The 24,713-nt window shown below is 36.7% G+C and overlaps 1 protein-coding gene and 1 long non-coding RNA gene across 3 annotated transcripts; both read right to left on the bottom strand.

Moving 5' to 3' along the window:
• Nucleotides 1-5,704: 5,704 nt before the first annotated feature.
• Nucleotides 5,705-7,255, bottom strand: LOC104889087 (uncharacterized). Its single transcript, XR_789520.4, has 2 exons — nucleotides 6,527-7,255; nucleotides 5,705-6,084 (listed from the first exon to the last, which is right to left on the bottom strand). It is a non-coding gene; the product is annotated as an uncharacterized LOC104889087 (long non-coding RNA).
• Nucleotides 7,256-10,576: 3,321 nt separating this feature from the next.
• On the bottom strand, nucleotides 10,577-20,632 carry LOC104889086 (GTP 3',8-cyclase, mitochondrial). 2 transcript variants are annotated; one of them, XM_010674228.4, is made up of 8 exons: nucleotides 20,437-20,632; nucleotides 19,462-19,564; nucleotides 16,909-17,517; nucleotides 16,652-16,819; nucleotides 16,352-16,543; nucleotides 11,637-11,705; nucleotides 11,377-11,495; nucleotides 10,577-11,084 (listed from the first exon to the last, which is right to left on the bottom strand). In XM_010674228.4, exons 2-7 carry the CDS (start codon nucleotides 19,522-19,524, stop codon nucleotides 11,412-11,414), a joined length of 1,185 nt encoding a protein of 394 aa, XP_010672530.2. In that variant the 5' UTR covers nucleotides 19,525-19,564; nucleotides 20,437-20,632; the 3' UTR covers nucleotides 10,577-11,084; nucleotides 11,377-11,411. The 2 variants fall into 2 exon arrangements, with proteins under 2 accessions (XP_010672530.2, XP_019104201.2); XM_019248656.3 differs by lacking the exon at nucleotides 19,462-19,564 and having other exon boundaries at nucleotides 20,437-20,631.
• Between the last annotated feature and the right edge of the window lie 4,081 nt (nucleotides 20,633-24,713).

Below are 24,713 nucleotides of genomic sequence, written 5' to 3'. Positions count from 1 at the left end.
ACTGGCATCAGGGGGCCCTTTCGTAATTTGATCAAACTTTTTGCTAGTATTGCCTGGAAACAAAGAGAGGATAACCAAAATTGGAGTAGCAAAGTGTATATAGCATACTCGGGTTTATCGTACATTCAAAATTATCTTTTTTTTTTTTTTGCTTAAGGTGATCCCAAGTTTTAGAAATTTCTCTAGATATTGCAAAAGCTAGAAGTATTTCTCGTTTGGATTAATGTGTAACTTAATTCCCACCAAACTATCCACGTAGTTCCAGTTGTGGGCTTTTTTAAAAACTTTTCTTTAGTTAAACGACTTTTAAGATTAGCGGTGGACCAAAGAAAACTGCTAATGTAAATTGCGGTTTATGAGAAACAAAGCCACTACTCGGAGTAGCGGTTTTAAACCTAACCGCAGTTGACCGTGCGGCCCACCGTTACTGCACCTTCCACTGCTGATTGCGTCTCCCGCCGCCGCCATAATTTCTCCATCTCTCAACTCTGCTTAGCACCCTAGTTGTGGTTAGTATGTTTTTAATTTGAACATATTGATGCTAAGTTCATAATATTGTTTGTAATTATTCTTTATCATGTAATTCCAATTTGCGAGACCATAAGAGGCTCTGCATCGACGTTCTCGACTAAGTTGGACAAGATCACATATTGCGATCCGTGCCCACAACTGCTGCTTACACATATACTTTTACACCTCCTATGCCCCATCTCATTCTCGCCTACACGACATCGTCAAGACCACTAGTTCATCACCTTGTCAAATAACGCATCGAGGATGTTCGATTACCACTTCTTTTTCTCTTGACATCATTGAGGAGCTTGATGAGGCAACAATTCGTTCATTCACCCCACAATGAAGAAACTAGGGGGGTTTCCACTTTGTGTATAATTAGTTAGCTGATTATCATTGGGTTTTGCTAAGCAACGTCCTAGAATTTCCTAGTAAGCCCTAAATATGGTATTTTTATACCGTATTTGCATACTTGTATTTCTTTCTCTCTCCTCCCCTTGACTCACTCCCTAATAATTTCATATTTTCTCCCCTTCTTCATTTACTTTCCCTCCCATCTTCTTCCACTCACCACTAGACACCGGTGCCGCCGCACAACCACCATCGCACCACCACCGTCGGACCACCACTGCACCACCAGCGCCGCACTGCTACCCCCGACACACCACCACCGCGTACCCCCACCATCACCCCCTCAATCTGTTTTTTTTTTCCATTTACAGTGATTTTTTTTTAAAAAATAATTAAGGGAGGCGTTCACCATGGACGCTCCATTACTGGTGGAGGCGCCCATGGCAGACGCTCCACCACATGGTGAGGCGTCTGCCATGGACGCCTCCACCGGTGACGGGGCGTCGCCTCCCTTAATTTTTTTAAAAAAAAATCAAAAAAAGGAGCCGTCCACGATGGACGCCCCACCACCGGTGGAGGCGCCCATGGCAAGCGCCTCACCATGTGGTGGAGTGCCTGCCATGGGCGCCTCCACCGGTGGTGGGGCGTCTGTGGTGGACGCCTCTTTTTTTTTTAAAAAAAATTCAATAAAAATGAAGAAAAAACAGGAGAGAAGAAGGGGGTGGTGGTGCCGTGGTGGTGTGCCGCCTAAGTCACTGCCGCCGCAAAGCCGGAGTTCTCCTCGCTGGAATCCTTGTCGCGGGAATTCTTGTCGCCGGAGTTCTCGTTGCCGAAAATCTTAATTAAAAATCCTTAAGAAAGGGTGAAGAGAATGAAAGAAAGTGGGATAGTGGTGATGAGAGTGAAGGAGAGTGAGAGTGGGAGAGTGGGAGAGTGAAAGTATTATAATACATAAATACATATATATGTATTTATACAGGGCGTTAGTAGGATATTTCAGGGCGGCGTTTAGCAAACGAGTTATCATTTTGCTCTTGGATTATACACTTTCATTGCATTCTAAAAGATATGTTATATTTGTATTATATTATTTGGCCGTAATGTACTTATTTGAAACTTTCATGTCCCTCCGTTAATTTGGCTTCATGATTATTGAATTGTTAACTTTTAAAGTTTGAGATTGTATGTGTTTGGATGACTTGTATAAATTTGGTGTTTGAGCTAGTTTGCAGGTTATGATCCGACGATTTTTAAGGTTTTACTCCGACACTTTGGCCAATTATGGAAATGCAATACCACTTGAGAAGGCTACATTAGGAGTAGCGGTTTACCTGCCACATAATGTGAATTGTGAGGCAGGACAGCGAAACCACTACTTGTATTAGCGATTATACCTCATTGACAACTAATACCAGTAGCAGTCTTTGCTTATTAACCGCTTATATAAATAGCGATTTTGTTCAATGTTAGCCGCTGCGTGTATTAGCAGTTTAGTGTGGCGATAATTAATTTTTTTTTTTTGCATTCAATCTTACATAGATAAGATGAGAAGTAAGTTATACTTTGATGCAAAGTGGAAAATATTTCTTACTTTGCAATATATAGGGAAAAAAGATTCCAAGTCTTAGCTTTGTTTCACTATTACCCAAATAAAAAAATTGCCAAGCATATCTATTAAACTTTTTTGTACCTTTTCACAATTTCAAATGGTTTGACTTTGTGTTTCTCTATGAACATAGCTGATAGCACCAGTTCCATAGCCTTTGAGCAAATCTGAGGAAGCTATTACATTACTTATTCTAATATGGGGACACTTTACCGTGTTAAGAAGCAATGAGCGTGTTGCTTCCATTTTTGTGATAATTAGATTGCGTTGCTCTTAAAATGTGTTAGATTCTTCAAATAAAATAATTAGATTCCACAAATGAGAGGGCGGCCTTAACTATGGAAAATTTGCATCCTTTTCTATCTTTAGAAGGAACCAAGTATGTTGCTTCTTGTTTATGATCCCCACTTACTTTTTAAGGCTAATTGCATCAAATCTTGTTAGATAGCACGATATTCTAACCAAACTACCTCATATGTACTTTGGATCTATCAACTTCCGCTTTTCATATATAAGACTCAGCTGTACTTCAACGACCATTTTTTCATTTCGATTACAACTCATTCAGTAAACACAAGTTGTTCAAATTCATTGACGGCTCGTTTGGTAGTTGGTCATAAATGGTGGTAATGGGAATGAATTTGTGTGTAAATTTGTGAAAAATATCATTGTCCATTCCCATGGTAATGCTAATTTATCCTAAAGTGTCCACTTTCCTTCTTGAATTTTCATTCCCATCCAATATCACCTTGTAGGGTGGTAATGAGTGGTAATGAAAATTAGTTCCCCTTGGAGACAAAAACACAAGTTTAGGGGTGAGATTGCTTGCCCATAGAGAAAAAACGTCACCCCATGGAGATTTTAAGGGTCTTTCCCTAATAAAATTACACTTAAAATTCATTCCCATTATCACAATTTATTAACGACTACCAAACGGGCCGTGGGTGTAATGATAAATATTGTAAGATGGGTTATTTTTCTATAGGGTTGTTTGACAATCGGCTGTTGGCTGTTGGCGGTTGGCTGTTGGCGGTTGGCTGTTGGCGGTTGGCTGTTGGCTGTTGGCTGTTGGCGGTTGGCTGGTTTGACTGGCTGGAAGTATTGGTTGTATGTATTGACTTTTTAAGTTGTCTGTTTAAGCCAGCTGTTTGCAAAAGTGTTTGACAAAATTAATTGTGGATGTTAGCTGTTTATTATAGAGTTTGTGGGCCAATAAGCCAAAAGCCAATCCAAAAAGCTGCTACAAGCAGCTTTTTCATTTTGGTTTAAAAGCCAACTTTTCAGCCAACCAAAAAACCAATAACCAAATACTTTTATTGGCTGTTTGACCAAATCGAAAAGCCAAAAGCCAAAAGTCAATGAAAAAACCATTTACCAAACATGGCCATAGTAAAAGTTAAAGTAAAATGTGACTCATGATTTGAAGTGATCCCTACAACTTAAAATATTGACTCATTTAGATTGAAAAGTGACCTATTCTGGATATAAAGTGAGGTGATAAACTATTTTCATCGTGCACTTGGTGTACGCAAGACTTGTTGATTTGTAAAAGAGAATAAAATGATATATGAGATATATATTTAATTAAAAGTAGTTTCACTATTTACCATGATGTAATTTAAACTAATATGGTCAATCCACAAATCAACATTTTGTTACCTTTAATAAAAACTATCCCTTCCAAATAACTCATCATATGTGATGTGAAACCACCTGCAAGACTACAAATCAAAAAATTTCTCACGCTTTCTCTTCATACTTACGTTAAATAGAAGTATAAAACCCTCCACTAACTTTCTTTTTCCCAGTATAAATAATTTCTTTTTTCATACTTCTACACTATATATATCTATCGAAAAGACCTACATTTCCTTGTTTCTTTTTTAAAGTAAGATGAAGGATTCGATCCCTTGACCTATGGGATCAGAGGTGATGCCAATTCCACTAGGCTATCACATACTGCTCACATTCCCTTGTTATTTGCTCTTTATACATGTGTAAAAGCTAAAGGGGATGTTTATTTGTAGACGAAGAGATTAATAGTTTATTAATCATGTACAATGCAAGGGCAAAGAAATGAACAATTCAAGTACGTTTGTGGTATGATACCATACTCGCAATCCTACTATAATTCATATATTATTATATTTATTCTTCTCTTATTATATTCTTGTAGCATTATATGCCCCACCACATGAGCTAAAAATGTAATGAAAATACGTTATATTTCATCTAAAAATTTAAACAATTGTCTAGCAATAATGCAATATGCTAAATAAATCTTATTATAAGACATATTTTGAACACTTGAATCGAACAACTGATCATCCAAATATAACACAAAGCAAATTAGCCTGTTTCAAGAAACTCATTTGTCATCCTAAAAAACGTGTCATCTCCATTTGAAATGAAGTTTGTTTACATTTATTTGAATTGATATGAACTTATTGTAGTTGTATACTAAACATATAACCCATACCAAAACTAACTTTTTTCATAAACCTATACACACATTGATGTGTGTTGTACCTTTCAACGTATGGTAGCTTATTGCAAGTGGAAGTTCCCAATATCTGATAATTGCTTCTTTCTAGAAATATTATAAGCATCATAGTTTTGAAAGATAAACATTTAGTCATCTACCAAATTGATCAAGTGATTTTCAACCAATAATGCCACTGGAATTAATTTCAGTCAGCAATTTAGCTTATGTAGCAAATTAAAATGGTTTACTTCTATTATATATAGGCCTTACTATTATAACCTCTTCATATATGTATCTTTACAACAGATATTCAATTGAAAAATGAATATGCAACTTTTTTTTACTTCCTTCTGTGATTTGTATGGCAATAAAGAGAGACAAAATTAAATTAGCGAGACAAGGTAGACATGATGAATCAATGTAACAAGTAGCAAGAACATTTACATATAAGTTAAGTCTCTAACATTAGAAGGCATAAATGCTAAGATCATAAGCAACCCAAAAATGCCAATGGGAACCAGAAGTAGCAAGAATGGTGGTGGAGGTAATGGTGGAAGTATCAATGGTAGAATCAACAATGACGCGGTCAGGCACACGAGTAGAAGCATCGATTCTAACCCAAAATAGCTCCCTCGCAACGCCTTTTTCCCGTTCCCTTGAGAGAACGATCGACGATATTCTCTATTTCTCATCATCTCTTCATTCATTCTGTTGGTGCTACTTGTTTCCCTCATTGTAGTATATGACACATTTTTCCTCACTCTAGGCTCCATGTCTCCGGTTTTCGAGCAATGATTTCGCAATGTAAACAAACTGTTTGGCAATTTCCAATGTGTTTCAGGGAATTCACCAATCATCTAATAAACAATCTCAAAGTAATCACAACTGAAAATCACAAATCCTTCAGATCACCAAATTGTCAAATTACTATTCCAGGAACTTTATTTTTGGGTTTGAGCTTGTGAAATCAAATTCTGATGCCAAAAACACCCAGAAAAATATCACTACCAAAAATGTAAACCAGATTTTGATCAAAACTTCATACTAAATGTGGGCTGATTTAATCTCTTCAATTTGAGTAATATCAATGTATGGACAAGAACTCCAAGTTTGATGATGCAATCCAACTCTACAATATCAAATGGCAAAAAATATTAGACAACAGATCACCAAAATCATAGTTAGACTATAATTTAAAATTAACATATCCAATAAAATGCTATTGATCAGACTTTAAGCAATGATCAGAAAGAATTATTTACCCAGAAATTTCAAATAAAGCCAAGAAATTTCAATTAGAATTTATACTAATAAAGGAAAGATTAAGAGTACAAGAAAGAGTTATAGAACTTAAAGCTATATATAGTACTCACACCAAATTCTTCAAAATTAATCAAATCTCTAATCTTTCATAACATGAAAGAAAACACCAACCCACAAAAATCAAACAACCTAACAAAAACTAACCCACAAATGTTTTTCTAACCTAACTTCTTTGTGAAGTACAACAGAAAAATAAATACATAAAGAAAGCACAAACAAAAAAAAAAAGATTATGGTTGAATATGCACCTGTGATATTGTTGGAACAAGATTTCCTGAGATAGAAAGCAATCAAAGAATGATAATTTCTCAAAATGTGAGAAATTTTGCATCTCAATTCTTTCACCTCCTCTTCTCACCTTCTGCAAGATGCTTTTTTTAATTATTTAATATTGCATAGAATTAGAGACTGAAAAACCAATTAAATCCAAAGAAAAACTTAAAAATAAATCAAACCCAGAAGAGGAAATATGGGTAAATATTAAAGCTTTGAAATTTATAAAAAAGTGGGAATTTTTAATTATAGAAAAAAGGAAGAAGAAAGAACAAGGGAAAAAGGAAAGAATGGAAAGTAGAAGGTTTTATAAGGATGTGTTTGGTTGGGTTAACTTGGTAAAGTAGGGAAAAGAGAGAGAAATGTTGGGGTTGGATGCAGTGAACTTCCTAATGAAGTGGGGTATACTGACAAATTTTAACATACACTGATAACACAACACAACTTGATCAATTTGGAAACTGTGGGAGTTTCAAGAGGTGGGAGTTTGGACTTTGGAGAGGGGTGATGTTTTCAAAGGTTCTTCACCCCTGGACTTACCTTTGAATTTTTTTTTTTTTTTTTTTGTGTGTTAAGATATGTAGTATCACCTTTTTTATTTTTTTTGCCTGTTTTTGGTGTTAAAGGTAATGTTGTGGTCTTGTGGAGTACTTTAGTTGTACTCTGGAATATTATGTGAGTCAAAATTGAAAATGAGTCAAATTTAATTACCCAATTGAATTCCACTTTATTCCTCTTCTTGTGTAGTGTGTGGTTTTTATATCCAATTCTATGGGCGTGTGGAAATTGAAGTTTCAAACTCAATATTAATGAGTTGATTAAAGCAAGGGAATTTTTGGAAGGTAGGTTTGGGTATTAGATTTAAGACCATGGCCAACTATGACTTGTATTATAATGAATAATGAATAATGAATAATGATTGTGGGTTATGAATTCATGACTAACCATAAGAAAAAGATCGATGGATAGCTTTTTTTTTTATAGATGACGAAATTTGTCATGAAAATAGGTCAATGTATGACAATATATGAATTGACTCAAGTTTGTGTTCATGGTTGAAGAGAAACTAAATTTCTTGTTATTTGGAAATTTTGTCGAAAATCAAATGATACACATGATTATTATACACTTGTGCAAAATTATTCTTTGCAACAACTAGGCTTATCATAATTTATTTGCCTATTGTGAAAGTGGAGGATGTAAAAAAAGGTAAGTTTGTTTGCATTGGGTAATAAAGTTAGAGTAGACTTTGACAAAATATATGAAACTCGATACAAACTTCAAGGATAATTGAAACTTTGGATAGTTATATATAGAAAATGCAACACCTAAAGTTTTACGCGATTTAACTCACAACTTTGATATTTTCTATTAGAATTACTTATATGTAAAACAAATAATTGATATTTTAAAGTATATTTCGAGAAGAATAGATTTCTATAATTTTTACGTCTAAATCTCAATAAGTGGTTAAAGGAGAGTGCAAATACTATAGAAATCCAAACGTTGCAATATCCATGAAATAGAGGACATCTATTTCAGTGATTAGGGTAGTACCCATAAATCATTTGGACCCGTTCCGGAGACTCTTCCATAGTCTAACATGTTATTAATCATATCATAAGATTATGCCTTGTTTTTTTTTTCCTTCTCTCCCATCAGATTATGCCTTCTCTAAACCGTAACCCATGATTTTGCACATAAGTGCCCCCCTCCTAGTCATGGTGGATCCAACGTACAAATACAATAAAGCCTCCCTTCATTTTTCAGCTCACTTTTTATCTATATCTCTTCCTCCCACCAAGTACAAATACAATAAAGCTAATGAATATAGTTTCTTTTCCATTCTCTTTTGATATTCTTTGCTTAAGCAATCAATCAATCATGCCCTAAGTACAATTAGTTATTAAAAGTTTACTATATTGATTACTTGATTTGCTACTCTGATATTTATATGATATGCAATGAGAAGCTTGTTAAAATGAAAAGGACTGATGTATATTGAGAATATTTAAATGTGCATTTATAAACTAAATGTGTAAATATTAATTTTTGAAATGGAAGAATCTAAGACATGACTTTGCATTGTAAACAAATTTATTGACAAAGTTAATTATCACTCAAACTAACATACAAAGAACTTAATGTTGTTTTGTTGTAAATTAGTCATTTTATATTTCATATTTGTGCTAGTTGTTCAAATTTTTTTGTGCAAAAACGTAATCAAGAAAGAAAGTTCCGCTAGGCGCTAAGTACAATGATAGTAGTTTCTCTTTTCTTTAAAAAATTATAACTTACTCCCTCCGTTTCCTAAAGATCTTTCCACTTACTGTTCCCACAGATACCAAGGAAAATCAAGTTGTGTGGGGCATGGTGTGAGTAAAGTAGGAGAGAGAAAGGGGTTAAGATAAATAAACATATAAAAAAGGGTTAAAGTAGGAGAGAGAAAGGGAGTAAAATTGAATTAATAATGTAATAGTGGACCATATGATAGTGACATGAGAGGGTAAATAGGGAAATTTGTTTTGTCAAATAAGGAATAAAGCAAAAGTGGGAAGATCTTTTGGAAACACCCTTAAACGGAAAGTGGGAAGATCTTTAGGAAACGGATGGAGTACAATAATAAAATTTAATTTGGAATTTATGTTCGAATTACTCTGAACACACGTGGCTCAAATCTTGGATCCGCCACTGCTCTCTAATGCCACCATAACTAAGGACACTGAGCAAGCTTCTCCTCCTACCCCTCACTTCCTCCTCCTCTTCATCATGCTTAGGTTGTAAGCAGCATCAAGCACCTTGTCCTCCTCACCCTTTATTAAAAGCAAATTCAATACAATTTATGACTTGAGTTGTTTCAGGTTGCTGCCTGTCCCCATAAAGTCGCAAATCACATCAATAGCCAATAGCACCATTCCTCATGACCTGAATGTCTTCGCCAAGAACTGGAAACAAGGGATGTTATCTTTATTTCTTGGATGTATGATACAATATCTGGAAATCTGCTCTAGGAATGAAAATGAGCTCAACAGTTCGGGCTCAACTCGGTGAAAACTCGGCTCATTGGCTCGGATTCAGGTTCGACTCGAGACCTTAACGAGTCAAGCCGAACTAGGCCAAGCCTGACTCGAAAAGCTCGCAAACGTACAGGCTGGATTATTATTTTATATAAAAACATGAATAAACTTGAAAGCCTTTAAAAGATTATTATATGCTAAAACACTTTAAAAAGTTATTTTACGTATTATTTTATACAATTTTTTATATTGAACAATTTTTCTTTTTCTTTTTCTATATTTTTAGATCTAGTTTGTCGATTTTCTATGTATATTTGTAATTCATTTGGTCAGCATGTAAAAATAAAATAAAATATGTTTATTCATAGTACATTTTGAATTTAGTCTATAGTTCTACAAGATATGTCAACAATTTTTTTGAATGTCGAATATGAAGTTTCTAGTTTAACGTTGTTTGGTTTATTCTTAATTTGTCTCAAATCGAGCTCGAGCAGAGGCGAACTCCTGAGTCGAGCTGAGCTCGAGCTGTGAGAGAAGCTCTCGAGCTTGAGCTTCGCTTTTCGACCTCGAGCTCAAGCCGAGCCAAGCTAAACGATGAACGAGTTGAGCCCAGTACAGTTTAAACTCGGCTCGTGCGATAACCACCCCTAATCTCCTCCTTATGGGTCTACAAAGGCGTGAATTCGTCACCAATCTTGAGAACTGATCGATTACTGTCAAATTCAAATTCCGGATCCTGTAGATCATGTCTTTAGTCTGCTTAGGATTAATATATTAGTTCCATGTGATAGAAGACTAGTTCCCATCTTAAACGAAATTTGATATGAGCACAAACCCATCACCACAGGAAACAATTCCACAGTTTGCGATATTTTTCTTTTCTTCTTTTTCTCTCTTTTGACAAATCATGTAGCAATAGGTTCACTGTTACCCACATTATTCAGTATCTTCACCTATATAGAGACACACATAAGTACACAACTCTCCTTCGAATGATGACACCATGACTGTCACTTCAATAATATATATATCCATATAGATACAAACTAAAATTCTTGCCATATACTACAATATCAAGTAAAATTATCTCCGCTTATAACACTATAATCGGTCTACATATACAAACTCACATCCCTTTGGCTTGATAGATAGCCAGTTCTTGGGCTGAAGAGGAGCATTCCCCATTATTATACATCACATAACATAAGGAGGTTACGAGGTATGACAATGTCATGTAGGCAAACCGTAAAAAAACCTCTTGCCTTTGATAGTATACAACAACCAACATGTCAGTAAACACTAAACAGTAACTTCACCGTGCGCATGAACAAGCCTATACAGAAAAACCAGATCAAAATTTGCTGAAAGGGTTGAATTGTCACCATAAAGTGTAACCTACTTCACTGCTGGTTAGGAGCAACAACTTGCTTAATCATTGCTGAGTATATATTCAAGAAGTAGCCTCGCATATCATGTCACATAAATTAGCAGGACTGCACTTTTGTGAAACCAAATCCTGTAAGACAATAAAGCGAGCAACAGCTTTCAAAGCTTGAAGCAGATTACAGTAAAAGAGGATGCTTGATTGCTTGTGATAGCCAAGAACAAATTTCAGCTATTAGCATGTCATTGCACTTCTATACTGAAAGTTGTCAGTCGATGTAACTACACGTGTCATACGAACTATGGCAAATAATGCTATCTATATCATCTATATTTTTTATATTTTTTGTTCTACCACTAAACGACAACTCACAAGGAAACTGCCAAGTAAAAAAACAAACAAAAGCTTCATGTTCAAAAGTTACCTCAGGGTTGTGAAAAAACGATACACCACCGAGCCCTAGCCACCAATACGTATCATCGGTCTATTTGCCGTATTTGCAATGTCAAACATTCCAGCATGAGCAGCTTTCTTTGTTTTCACCTACATAAAAAAATCTCATAAATCATTATTGAACATATAAATTTTCTACAATAACTCTTCACACAGTAACTTCGCTCCACAGCTCCAGTGACCTAATCACTTCAGAAGTATGAGACAGAGGAGATGAGAGATAGAGCATACCGCTCTTCCAATTATATCCATGAGCTCACTGTCATCAGCACCACTGCGCATGGGGTCTCTTAGGCTCACCTGCACTCAATAAACGTTTATGATTGCAATTAAATTCAGATAAGTGAAAAGACGTAAAAATAGAACATGTAAGTCGTGACTCTGTCGATGAGCCTTTGCTCTGAAAAATTTGATCAATTGCCCAATAGTACAGCGAACACAATAATATGACCAAATTCAACATGTAAAACCTCTCAGGTGATATTTCATGTTTTGGCAATTTGGCCTGCAGATTTGGATGACACAGTGGATATCAGCGGAACCATGGCCATTCTTTCTCTAGAATAATGACGCAACCACTTTCCAGAAGAATTTATTTACAACGCGTAGATTATAATACGTTGAATGCCACTCGAGTACTCTAGTTCCAAAGGAGGATTGTTTCTGGAGATAAAAGCACTTTAGACCAATAAATAAGATGTATATATAACAGCAAGTAGATATTCTCTACAAGAATTAGTCAAAATTTGGAGGATACTATATTTTATCATGCTTCATGCTTCATGACCTGTAGAAGGATCCTATAGATTTGGTCAAGAGGAGCCATCTCTTCTTTAGGTAATAAAAGAAATGGTTCAAGACCGTAGAAAGAGGCAAATGAGCAGATCAAGACAGTTGCGTCAAGTAAGAAATTAGTTATTGCTCACAAGAAAGAGTCAACAAGTCATTCCTTGTGAAAAATCTCAATCAAAAGATTCTAAATCTAGACAAAAATGGCAGATGAATGGGTGATTTATATATTCTTGGGTCTTCCTCAAAGGCCTACAAGTTCCAGTTTTCAAGATTAACCTATTAAAGCCTTGGAGGTAAGACACGATGCTCTTGCTCATTTCATTATGGATGATCGAGAAACATTTTCTATGGGGATTTGGAGAGGTTTGGTTACGGGGAAACGTTACTTCCTCCAATGTCATGCTACCCTTTCTCAGTGTAATACGGGTGGGTAAAGACGGACCTCTATGAGTAATTAGAAGCCCAGACAAAAGGTTAGGGCCAGGAAGAGGGGAAGGTAAGTACCCCTAAAACAAAAAAAAAAATCTAACTATAGGGGAAATTAGACGACTCAAATCCAAAATTCACAATAATTCTCATTTACGACACATGGTACACGATTTTACCATGGAGCTCCATTTCGTTGGAGCCTTTTTTTTTGGGGGGGGGGGGATTGAAGGGTAATCCCCGCTTACCTTTGTTTTTGGAATCCAACATCAATGAGGAACTTGAAAGCCTTTCTAGTTCCTGAACATATTTTCACTTGCTAGGTGGGAGCAGTACCTTCATTTTGATACATTGGGTTAAACTTAGTTTTGCCATGCGAATTGATGTAAGTGGCCAAAATGAATCATCCCTCCTCCCTCATTTGCATAACACATTTCCGATGTGTCTCCTAAATGACCAAACAATATCAAAGATTTATATCTCAATCTTACATTATCTTATACACCCCACAGTATTTGCTCTCTGCTACAAGCCTACAACCACACCAAAACTAAACAATATAGAGAAATTGGTATTAAAAGATAAGTGAAAAGTGTCTTAAACCAAGTTGATGGGGTACGTTTCATCATTGATACTAAAATGGTGAGATGCAATTTGGTGTCTATACTAATACGACAAGTAAGCCTTCATACAAAAATCAAACTGTTAAAGAGGAGCAGATTATTACTCCTTTGCACATTCCTAAAAAAAAATTCAACATAAATTCTGATGTTATGCCCTGCCATGGTAAAACCTGGGAAAAACTCTAATGTAAATCTGTGTGGAGGTAAGAGGAAAGATGGTCATACGCTTACATATAGTATGAGGAATTCAGTGTTTGCATTGTTGGTAGATTTCCTCTTATGACGCTTACTGTACCTCAAATGAAGGTGGGAATTGTAATATAGCTATTAAGTTGGACAATTTCTAATATACTAAAGTTCTCAAGTTTGGTGCAACATTTGGGTTAAGAGCAATGTCTGAAGTTTCTTCCTTTGAAGTCTTCACCTCTTTGTTAAGTATGCCCATTGGGTTTAACAATTCCAGGATCTTCACCAAAGTGGTGCAATCTCTAATGGATTATTGGAGTCATCTTATTGTCATAAGGAAACTCACATTTCCTAAGGAGAAATTAATGACAGAATTACGGTATCTGAACATAGAATGAAGATCAGGAATGAGCTGGACAATTTAAAGGCTAAGCAAATTTAATTACGGGTCAAAAAATGAAGTAGAAGAGGACTAAAAGCGGGATGACTATTTGATTGTTGTGCTTCAAGCTAGTTAAAGGAAAAACAAACATGTATAGAGGTGAAGTTCTAAGTTGGGGGTTCCCCTAGAAAGAAGCATGCTGCTCTTAAAGAGATCTCCTTATTCTGTCACCCGTTGAAGGATGCTGTAAACAGATGGTGAGTTAGTAGAGTAAGCCTGCATACTTATGGCAACAGGGAATGCCTAGAAATGTGTCATATTGATGAGATCAAATAGATGCTGGTGTTAGATATGGAGACCAATAAGTCCCTAGGTCTAAATGATTTCATGATGACATGCTTTAGTTGCTTCACTATCTTTTCATGTGGTTTTTGATTAGTTCAGCCACACTAGCTTGATAAGAGACTTTAGACCGAACAATCATATTTATAGTAGTATTTCAAAGAACTTGGCTAAAGTCCTTTCCAATAACTTGGACAAAGTTTTTCCCAGAAAGTTTTCTCTAAGAGTGCTTCTGTGAAGGGTAGACCAATTATGCATGCCTCACTAGTGCTAAGCGAGGTGGTTTATGTTCATCAAAGTGAATGGGCCTTTCAGACTCAATCATGAATTGGATTTAAGAACGCTAAAGGGTATAGAGCTTTTTGGGTAAAGTGATGGACAGAAAGATTTTTGGTTTCATTTGGAGACAGCAGATTTCAGATCATTCCACTTTATCTTTTCAAGAGTTGGTTGATGGTCATCCTGGTAGAGGGGATAGGGCTTAACGAAGCTTGAGGCAGGGAGATACTTCTTTAGTTGACTATTTGTTCACTTCATCCTCCTTTATCTACCCTAATTAACAGTAGGACTGAGATTTAATGATGGCTTTGAGTAGGCAGGAAGGATGTAGCAATATCATAGATGCAGTATTTTAATGCTGATATTCTTGGTTAGTGATTTGGAGAAACATAAGAATACCTTATGTTTCATCTAGATTTATAAATTGATCATAAATTCGACACCAAATTGTATAATTTTATTATCACCAGAATACCATGGGTTGATGCAGGTCTCAGACTCCCATTATCTAGGCTAAGCTCTCTTCTCTGCTAGAGTGTATCATGTAGGCTCTTTCCCCCACTCCGGGGTTTGTTCAAGGGACAATCCTAGGAGGAATGCATTTTGGACCCAATTATTAAGATATAGTCTATAAGTGATGAAGAAAAGGGTGCTTACTTTGCTATCAGAGGGCATAATACACTTACCCAGTCTGGCCTCTCCACTAATCGACAAAGTTGTTAGAGACAGATACAGCAATCGAATTAAAGGATGGGATGCACTTGTGGGCTTCACGTCTTTTGTTCTTTTTGACGAAGAAAAAAGAATAACGAGCTAATCCCTTTGTGGTTTTATCAGTTGCATCTCTCAGGCCCAACTTACACACAACCACACGATTATATGGTGAGGATTCAGCCTCTGATATTAGAGTTTGGAGGCAAGAGTAAAACCACCAAACACCCACCTTTGGCTTCTCTGTAGATTAGGTATAAGGCGGTAGAGCATGAGGCCTTCTAGAAACTTGCGTGGAACAAATAATATGCGTGTTGGTGACAAGAGATGTCCCTTCAGTTATGTTGTTGCTTGCCTGTTCACACATGCATGTTACACATGTCCCTTTCCCATATTCAGTTTAATGTTCTCTACAGAAGGAGACATCTACTTACAGCAGCAAAAAGACAAGGCACTTAGGATATATTGAAGCTGAAAAGGATAGACATCATATCGGAAGTAATTTCTCTGTGAAAATCAACAATAACCCAATACCTCAGAAGAGGCTCCCTACTCCCAAGGGTGAGATAAAGAGGGCCAGATATATGAAACTCTACCTCTTGGAATACTATATGATTCTCCCTACCCTAAAGGAACTACCAAACCTCAACACATCTGCAACTCAGTTGAAAGCTGTGAAATAATTAATCAGACCCTTGATCAGATTACTTGACAATAAATACGAGGAACAACCATGTTACAAGATCCAATTTAGTGTAGTTCATTATAATCCAACTCGCAAGAGTTGTGAATCTTTTGCCTCCAATATAGAAGGAATTTTCTGTTCAAACAAGTGCACAAGAACAGTTGCTGAAAGACTACTTTTGCTAAGTCACATCAACTTGCTGACCATGGATTTCAACAATACTGTTCTTCCCCCCCTCCCGCTCCCTCCAACCCACCCTCTCTCAAACCATGGCAAGATTGACAAGTTGACCATGTCACTGATAAGCAGATATAAAAAGATTAGATAGAATAATTAAGAAGTATGATACAAAAAGTTGACAAAAGAGGTAAAAAGGTTTTTTTTTTTTTTCTAGTTAGATGAAAGCACACATAGATGGACGAGGACACTAAGTTGCACCGATAAACTTTCAGTATACGCAGCGGTAGAATATATTCCAAAATGAAAGTTAAAATAAATATGAAATCACGGAGACAATTACCTCTGCGGATCCAAAGAGGCAAACTTTAAGGTTCCCATCTGCTAAAATACGTAACCGGTTGCAACTAGCACAAAAATGCTCTGTCATTGATGTGATAAAAGAAACGGTACCGCGATGCCCCTTAATCCGGAAATTCTTTGCTGTGTCAAATGGGTCATTCTTAAATCTCTCCAAGTCGGAATATTTTTTAACCTGGTTTTAGGAGTGACCAAAGAAATCACGGAGATATAGAAAATAATAGTGTATGGTTCATCTAAAATTCTTTGATACAGCCTTAATAATTTTATAAGATTGACATACCACCGTCTCCATCATCTCAGAATAAGGCACAAGCTTCTTGACATTCCAAACATTTCCATCAAATGGCATGAATTCAATGAATCTAATATTAATAGGCTTCTCACGCGTTAATTCAACAAAATCACATATCTCATCGTCATTAAATCCACGCATGACAACACAATTAACCTGAAAAGCAACAGTGGAGAAATTAAACAAACACATGAAGAGGTGGAGCCATGGAGGCATATAGTCAGATTCAAAGATGGAAAACATACTTTAACAGGATCATAGCCAAGCTCTACAGCAGCATTGATTGACTCAATAACTTTCTCATGCCCTCTTCTTCGCGTCATGAATTCAAATTTTGCAGGCACTAAAGTATCTAAGCTAATATTCACTGCAGTAAGGCCGCTTTCTTTAAGCTTCGGCAGTTTCCTCGCTAAAGTAAGTCCATTAGTTGTTATAGCCAATGTTTTCAACCCCTTCATTTCAGACAATTGCAAGCAGATCTCATCAAGATCTCTCCTGATTGTAGGCTCTCCTCCAGTTAGACGTATTTTATTTACTCCACAGTTGACAAAAAGATTTGCCAATCGCACAATCTCATCTTTGGAGAGGAGATCAGGGCTGGGAGTGAGCTCCACCCCATCAGCTGGCATGCAGTACTGACATCTTAGGTTGCAGCGTTCAGACAAGGAGATTCTCAAGTAAGTGTGGAGCCTTCCAAATGAATCACGCAACATGTCAGAAACTGGAATACCTTTTTGGGCATCTTCAACCATCCTAGTGCAACTTGTTGTACATGTACCCAAGGCGGAACCATGGGCACAACTGTCAATCACACTTCGAGAAGCTCCAGTGTGGACAGTTAGATACGGTCCAACCTGGTTAATAACAGCAATAAAGTGAGATTTCTTATTAACAGTTCAACCAATGTGACAAAATCTAAAGCCACGTGTTCACATTTGTTCACAAGCAATTTCCAGATATACTGAAAAGATACTACACGAAGTCTCGGCACATTTGTGCTAAATTGTACCACTATTACATTCATTGTACACTACTTTAGGTCAATCACATGCGTGCTCCTAAAAATTACGCCACTGATTTCTAGTGTTCTGTTAATTCTGTATGCCCTATCTAAATAGAAGAAAGAAGATAGCTTAAATAAACTCGCCCCCACCCCGGGGGAAAAAAAAGAAAAGCAAACTAGATCTTCCAATGAAACGGCTTTTTTAGAAAGAAAAATATCATTTTACCACATATATTAAGCATAGTATCTTTCATGCTCAATTTTATCTACACAAAAATTCTCACTTTACCATCAATATATTACTCCATCACCCCCCCCCCCTCCCCTAATAATACGGAGATGTTTTTATCACTTTTCAACTGCCAGAAACAAAATCAGTGTCTTTTACAAAATCACCAAGGACATCTTTCGAAAATGTCTGTGACAATGGGAATCTTATGTTTAAGATGCCAGTTTCAAAATCTGCTAAGTAATAAGAATCCTTCATACGGATGACCTGCATACAAAGTAACAGGGAAGTTTGGTGTAGAAAATTGGCAAATTGTAATCGGATCAAAAGTCTAAACACAAAAAAAAAAAGGAGGATTTTGATTTTAAAAAACTACAAGATGCACAACTGAAAAGAGTTGTTAGCTTAGTTGTCTTATCCATCAATGAGATACTCCCTTATATATTTCTGTAGTTGCAACATTTTGACTTTTGTAGTGTTCATATATTAACCTAGACTGGAAACTTTTTACTATATTTAAAAACAAATATCAGAATGCAAAATGTTGTTGGATTTATCTCAATTTATATTTTCAAAATATCAACTTTTTACTGTTCAAGATTATTTTGGGACTAAGGCTTTTTTGTTGTTTCCATTGTTGATAGTTTAGATATAGTCATATAAATGGTCAAATTGTGTGTTGGCACATGTGAAAATCATAATGTTGCAACTAAAAAAACAAAGGGAGTATCAAAGAGGAAAAAAAATTATAACTCAAAGCAGCACAAAGTATCATTTTTATCAGAAATCTAGATGGTTTGAAGTTAAATTTCTGGGATATATAGATATATAAAGTTCTATTTCCAATCAGACGAAGGAATTTGTTTACCTAATCTCCCTTTGGAAAGTGGAACTCTTCATGTAAAGTAGAATTTCCTCTACTCAGCCACATAATATTCAGGTACTTCCTAGGGGTGGCAATGATGCGAGTCGAATTCGACTTGCTCGACTCGACTCTTTAGCATTTCGAGTCGAATTTGAGTTGAGTCAAGCGCACTCGAGTCGGGTTTTGACCGATTTTCGTCCGAGTTTTGACCGAGTCGATCATTGACTTAGTCGAGTTTTGACCGAGTACATTTTGAGTAGTTTGCAAATATCACATGTTAAAAACAACAATAAGATAGAAAAATGTTGAATTTAGGTATTTTGCAATTGATAATTAGGTATTCGAGTTTCTCCCGATTTTCGAGTCAAGTATCGAGTTATTCAACTCGAATCACCTAACATCTCGAGTCGAACTCGAGTTCGATTTGAGCTTACTCGAGTCAAGCTTTGACCGAGTTCTGACATAGTCGATCTCGAGTAGCTCACGAGTTGTCTCGTCTCATAGCCACCCCTAGTACTTTCTAGTAAGACTTCTTGGGAAGTAAGTCTTCCTACATCTAACCAAATGACTACTATGAGTTTGTTCCTTAAACAGCAGATAAGGACGAACCCATTTGAGAAAGAAACATAAATTCATACTAATTTTGACCATATTGCAATAAAGTAACTTTAGAAACAGAGCCAATCAAACATGAAACTTACCACATTTTGATATAAATTGACTCGCCTATTGCCATGCACAACTTTTGGCAAGTAGCGCCACATCTTTTATTCAATCACAGAATGGTGTCTTCCAATAAATCAACTAAAAAAGCAAGAACAATCAATTAGCTAACAATGTCATGTAGCTATACACGAGTCCATAAACACATTATACAAAAGGTACGAATCAAGCATCCATGAAACTTGTGACATCTCAGAACAAAATGAAACTCGACCTGCACTCTCCAACAAACAAACACCCAAAAACTTTGACATCTCAGAACAAAATGAACCTCGACCTGCACTCTCCAACAAACAAACACCCAAAAACTTTTGACCTAAGACAAAAAAGAGGCTATAAAATCAACATGCCTCAATCACAAAAATCACCACATAAAGGTCAAGCTGAAATTTCAACCCCAAAACGTTTGTAGCTTACTAAAGGGTGCATTCTGTTCACCTTATTTTATTTTTTTTTGCTAGCGGAATTTATTGAAACTTACGTCATAAACGATTAGAACTTGTTAGAATTTATCTAAACTTACGAACAGGCCCGTCCCTGAGCCAGCGCAGGAGGGGCGGCCGCCCTGGGCCCGGGGATGACAGGTCATTCATTACTGGTTTCCAGCCACAACACTTGAAAAATTAATCTCATGAAATTAAACAAGAACAAGTGAACACAAATATGCGCATCTACAAATTGTAACATAAATTTTCTTATCATTTACTTCCATGAAACAAAGATGAAATAAGAAGTTAAACCAGAAACTCGAGTCATAAGTTTATAACATGTAAATTATCACTAAAAACATGAGATAGCATATATGAGAAAGAAAAAATAAGTTGAATTCATGAAACAAACAGCATAAAACCAATCGCATGAATAATCACATGAAGTAGATCTCAAAAATCGCAATTCCACACCAAAATCCGCAACAAAAACAAGTAGATTCATCTAAGGAACAAAACAAGAACCTGGAACGAGCTTCTGCAATTCGAGCTTTGCGTATGACATATGAGACGTTCCAGATTCCAGAGGTTCTAAAGGAATTCAATTTGCGTATGAGTTGGGCACCGGCACCGTCACCGTCGCCGTGAGCGTTTTTGGAGTGTTATTGTATGCATTTCTCCATAAGACCCATGGCCTATTTTGCTTCATAGATGTGTTTGTCTTGGGGATTAATCATCAGGGCCGTCTTAGAGGGTGTGTAAAGAGTGCAACAGTACAGGGCCTCAATTTGAAAATTGTCTAAAAATTTAAATCTTTTAATATTTGCTTATAAAAATGCTTATTTCTTCCTCATGGTCTAAAAAAATCTAAATTTTTTAGAAATTTTGCTTAACGTAATTATATGTTATTACCTAAAATATACACATCCATTTAATTTTAATAATATAAGGGCTCATTTTCAATTTTAAAATAGGGTCCTAAAATTTTCAAGACAGGCCCTGACAATCATAGTTGTCCAGATGAAAGCCCATCTTGTCTTGTTGCACCGGTGAAGCTAAATACAGAGATGTTGTCATATGTTGTAGCCAAATTTTATGTTGGATCCAAAACCTTATTTGAGATTCTACAACATGTTAAAAAGGCTATAATTTTTTATTGTGATAATCTATAGACATGGACATCCACTTTGTTCGTCAACAAGTTACTCTTGATGCTTCGGAGGAATGATTGAAACACATACTACAAAACGTCCTTATCAAATCGAAAACTGGAGTCTACACTAGGGTGAGGTAAAGTTGATGAATTATGATATTTGGAAATTATATATTGCGGGCTCTCCAGCCTATGTATTGGCTAGTCGTCTTCATATACTTCGTTGTCGACTTAAAAATTGGTGTCTAGATAAGAAACTGTTCTGGGGAATAAATTGGAAAAATATTGTCGAACAATTACAGTACTATGGCAACCAAGTGCAGACCTGTGAACAAGGCCGTGTATTTTTACAACGACAACGACCTATATTAGAGGAAATTTCGCTAACTTGTACTTATTGGCGTCAACGAACGAAAGAGAAATTTATTCAGGAAGGTGATCTGCCTACAAAGCTTTTGCTTAGGCGTCTTCGTCAGAAAAGGCAAAATAATTATATTCACATGCTGCAAACTGAAGATGGTAACTACGTTACGCAACATACGGATCTGGAACATCTAATTCAGCAACATGTTCAAACTATTTTAACATCAAATGGTGGACAGCAAGTTTCTCAAACGTCTGTTAATGAGGATATTGACCTTGTATTACGTGAGCTTAATCTTCTGGTTATTTCATCGACGGCTTGTTTTTCCTTGCTACAGCCACTAACTCCCGAGGAAGTGGAAAATGCTATTTTTTCTTTACCTGATGGAAAATCGCCGGGTTTATATGGTTATAATGTGGAATTTTTCAAATGTTATTGGTCAACTGTTGGAGACTGTATAACGGCAACAACACAAAGATTTTTTACCACGGGACATTTATTAAAAGAATGGAACCAAACGCTGATTATACTTGTTCCAAAGGTTAGCCCGCCGGTGGAGGTAAATCATTTACGGCCAATTAGCCTTTGCAATGTTCTATATAAATGCATAGCCAAATGTATAATTAATCACATGAAATCCTTGCTACCGCTATTAATTGACGATTATCATAATGCATTTGTTCTGGGACGACATATGGACGATAACATCCTTGTCGCACATGACCTTACCCATATCCAAAATAAGCAACGTAGGGGTCCGAAACATCTAGCATCGCTCAAACTGGACATGAATAAGGCATATGGCAGAGTAAGTTGGGTTTTCATTTTACGAGTGCTTCGAGCTTATGGATTCCCAGAGCACTGGGTAAAAATGATACAGGAATGTATCTCAACAGTGTCATGTCGGGTTTTAATCAATGGTCATACAACACAACCTTTCACTCCTACTTGTGGGTTACGTCAAGGCGACCTTCTTTCGTTGTATCTCTTCTTGTTTTGCATTGACATACTATCTCGTATGACAAGCCTGGCAACTGATATACGACTGTTTCAAGGCATCCGTGTTTGGAATCAGGGTCCAACAATATCACATCTCTTTTTTGTGGACGACTCAATGTTCTTCTTCGGAGCTTCACAGGATTCTTGTCGTGAAGTAATTACAGTGATCAACAAATTCTATGATATATCGGGTCAGATCCTGAATTTACAAAAATCTTTCGTCAAATTCAGTCCTAATACTCCGCCAGAAAGTTAGAGTGACTATAAATCCATTTTGCGCATGCATTTACAAACATCAATTGGTACTTACCTCGACATCCCGATTGATTTCCAGACAACCAAGGTTCAACAATTCACTCCTCTGCTGGATATATAAGATTTCGAAGCGTATTACTAGCCGGAACCACATTCATCTATCGTAACCAGCAAATGTGCTTATTATTAATTCCATCCTCATAGGTGCAATCATGAACCAACCGGGAGTGTTCAAAATTCCCACCACAATAGCTAACAAAATTGACAGCATGCTAGCAATGTTCTTCTGGAAAGATTCACAAGGTAGAGGCATTCACTAGAAAAAAACGCGATATCAGCACTCGAGGTTAGGGGGGCTCGGTATTCGTAACATAGGGATCTTTAACAAAGCTTTATTAATGAAAAAAGCATGGCACATAAAACAAAATCCGCACTTGCTCCTCTCAAAGGTCTACCATAGAACTAGAATTTCTGATAACTCCTCGACGCGTAGTCCACCACAGTCATCCTGGGGATGAAAAGGTATTCTACTGGCTGATACTTTACTTACCAAGCATACAAACTGGAAGGTGGGAGATGGAAGTAGGATAGGGGTTACTACACACCTATGGATGAACGACTCTCGTCCAATTTTTCGCGATTGCACATCACTATCCGAAGCCCACAACTTAAAGGTGGGTGATTTGATGCTTGGCAATCAATAAGGATGGAATATTCGAAAGATCAACAGTTTATTCGAACCACACTGTGCACGTCAAATACGCGGAGTTCTGGCACCAAATTAGGTGACTACACAACAAAATCGGGGTATGCAATTTTGCTCCAACAGCAAAACGATATCAGAAGCATGACATCTGCCATGGATACAATTTTTTTTCGTATTTTTTGGGGATTGCGCATCATGCCAAAATAGAAACTGTTTCTTTGGAAATTGTGGCACGATGGTATTGCCACAATCCATAACATATACAACCGTCAGATTGGGAACTCAAGCGAGTGTCCAATCTGTTTGGCCGATATATTTGTTCCACTGGTGCCCACTGGCTATTGAGATTTGGGATCATGTGAGTTTGGGGGTTCAACTGAATATACAGATGCTAACTTGCGGTTTAGTGAATGGCTAAGTTATTGGATAATCTATTTCCATAAGGAGGATAGTCATCCTTCTCGGCTTCCGAAGTTTGTGGGAGCACTTTGGTCAATCTGGAAATCTCGAAAGGACCAGGTATTTCGGACTCATCGTCCAACGATACCATCGATTGTTGTCCAACTTCAAGAAAGTGATAAGCAACATGACATCTTTATAGCTCTAACTCACGGCCCTACTTGGAACCCCTGAGACCCCAATACCCCGCCTGGCTTCTCCTATGCTCAACTGGGCCAGTAACATACTGCAGCAAGGCCACTAACTATCCAAATTGATGGGTCTTGGGTCTTGTTTAAAATGGAATGTTGATACTTCTCTCAACACATCCCTCAAAGTCTGCCATTAGAGGAGTTCCCTGGGATCATGACGGCAAATTCATATGTATTTTTTCTAGTCCCATCCCATGTGTAGTGATTAACCATGCCGAGGTTCTAGCAATTCATCGTGTTATCAAGCTATTCACGGCACATGAATCTTTATGTACTCAAACTTGTGGTTGAATCCGACTCCGCAAATGCGGTGAAGTGGTGTACGAGTGATTCTAAAGGCCCGTGGAACCTCACTTTCATCATAAATTTCATTCGAAGAAGTCTGAGGATGGGGAATGGCATTCAATTAATACATAAAGGGCGTGAGACAAATGTTATAGTTGATACATTGGCGAAGCAAGGCCTAGTCAGATAGGATGATTTCATAGCTTGGTTGTAATTGTTGTTTCCCCAAAAAAATCTTGTGTTAGCAATTCTATTTAGCTATCTGCTTGAAAATGATGTATTGGATGTTTTAAAGTCTTCCTCTTTGTTGGAAGCTTTTACTTAATGAATAAAATACAACCCAAACTATCAAAAAAAAAACTTTGAACCCGATTTAGCACAAGCGCAACA

Source organism: Beta vulgaris, chromosome 3 (genome assembly GCF_026745355.1).
Source record: "Beta vulgaris subsp. vulgaris cultivar EL10 chromosome 3, EL10.2, whole genome shotgun sequence".
Taxonomy (NCBI): Eukaryota; Viridiplantae; Streptophyta; class Magnoliopsida; order Caryophyllales; family Amaranthaceae; genus Beta; species Beta vulgaris.
This window is presented reverse-complemented; position numbering and strand designations above follow the sequence as displayed.

Excerpts from the sequence above, each read along its gene's own strand:
- LOC104889086 (XM_010674228.4), bottom strand. The coding sequence starts at position 19,524 with ATGTGGCGCTACTTGCCAAAAGTTGTGCATGGCAATAGGCGAGTCAAT. Across the intron at positions 16,544-16,651 it reads CTGAGATGATGGAGACGGTG|GTTAAAAAATATTCCGACTT; the intron begins GTATGTCAATCT and ends TCCTAAAACCAG. Across the intron at positions 11,496-11,636 it reads TGGATATAATTGGAAGAGCG|GTGAAAACAAAGAAAGCTGC; the intron begins GTATGCTCTATC and ends TTTTTTATGTAG.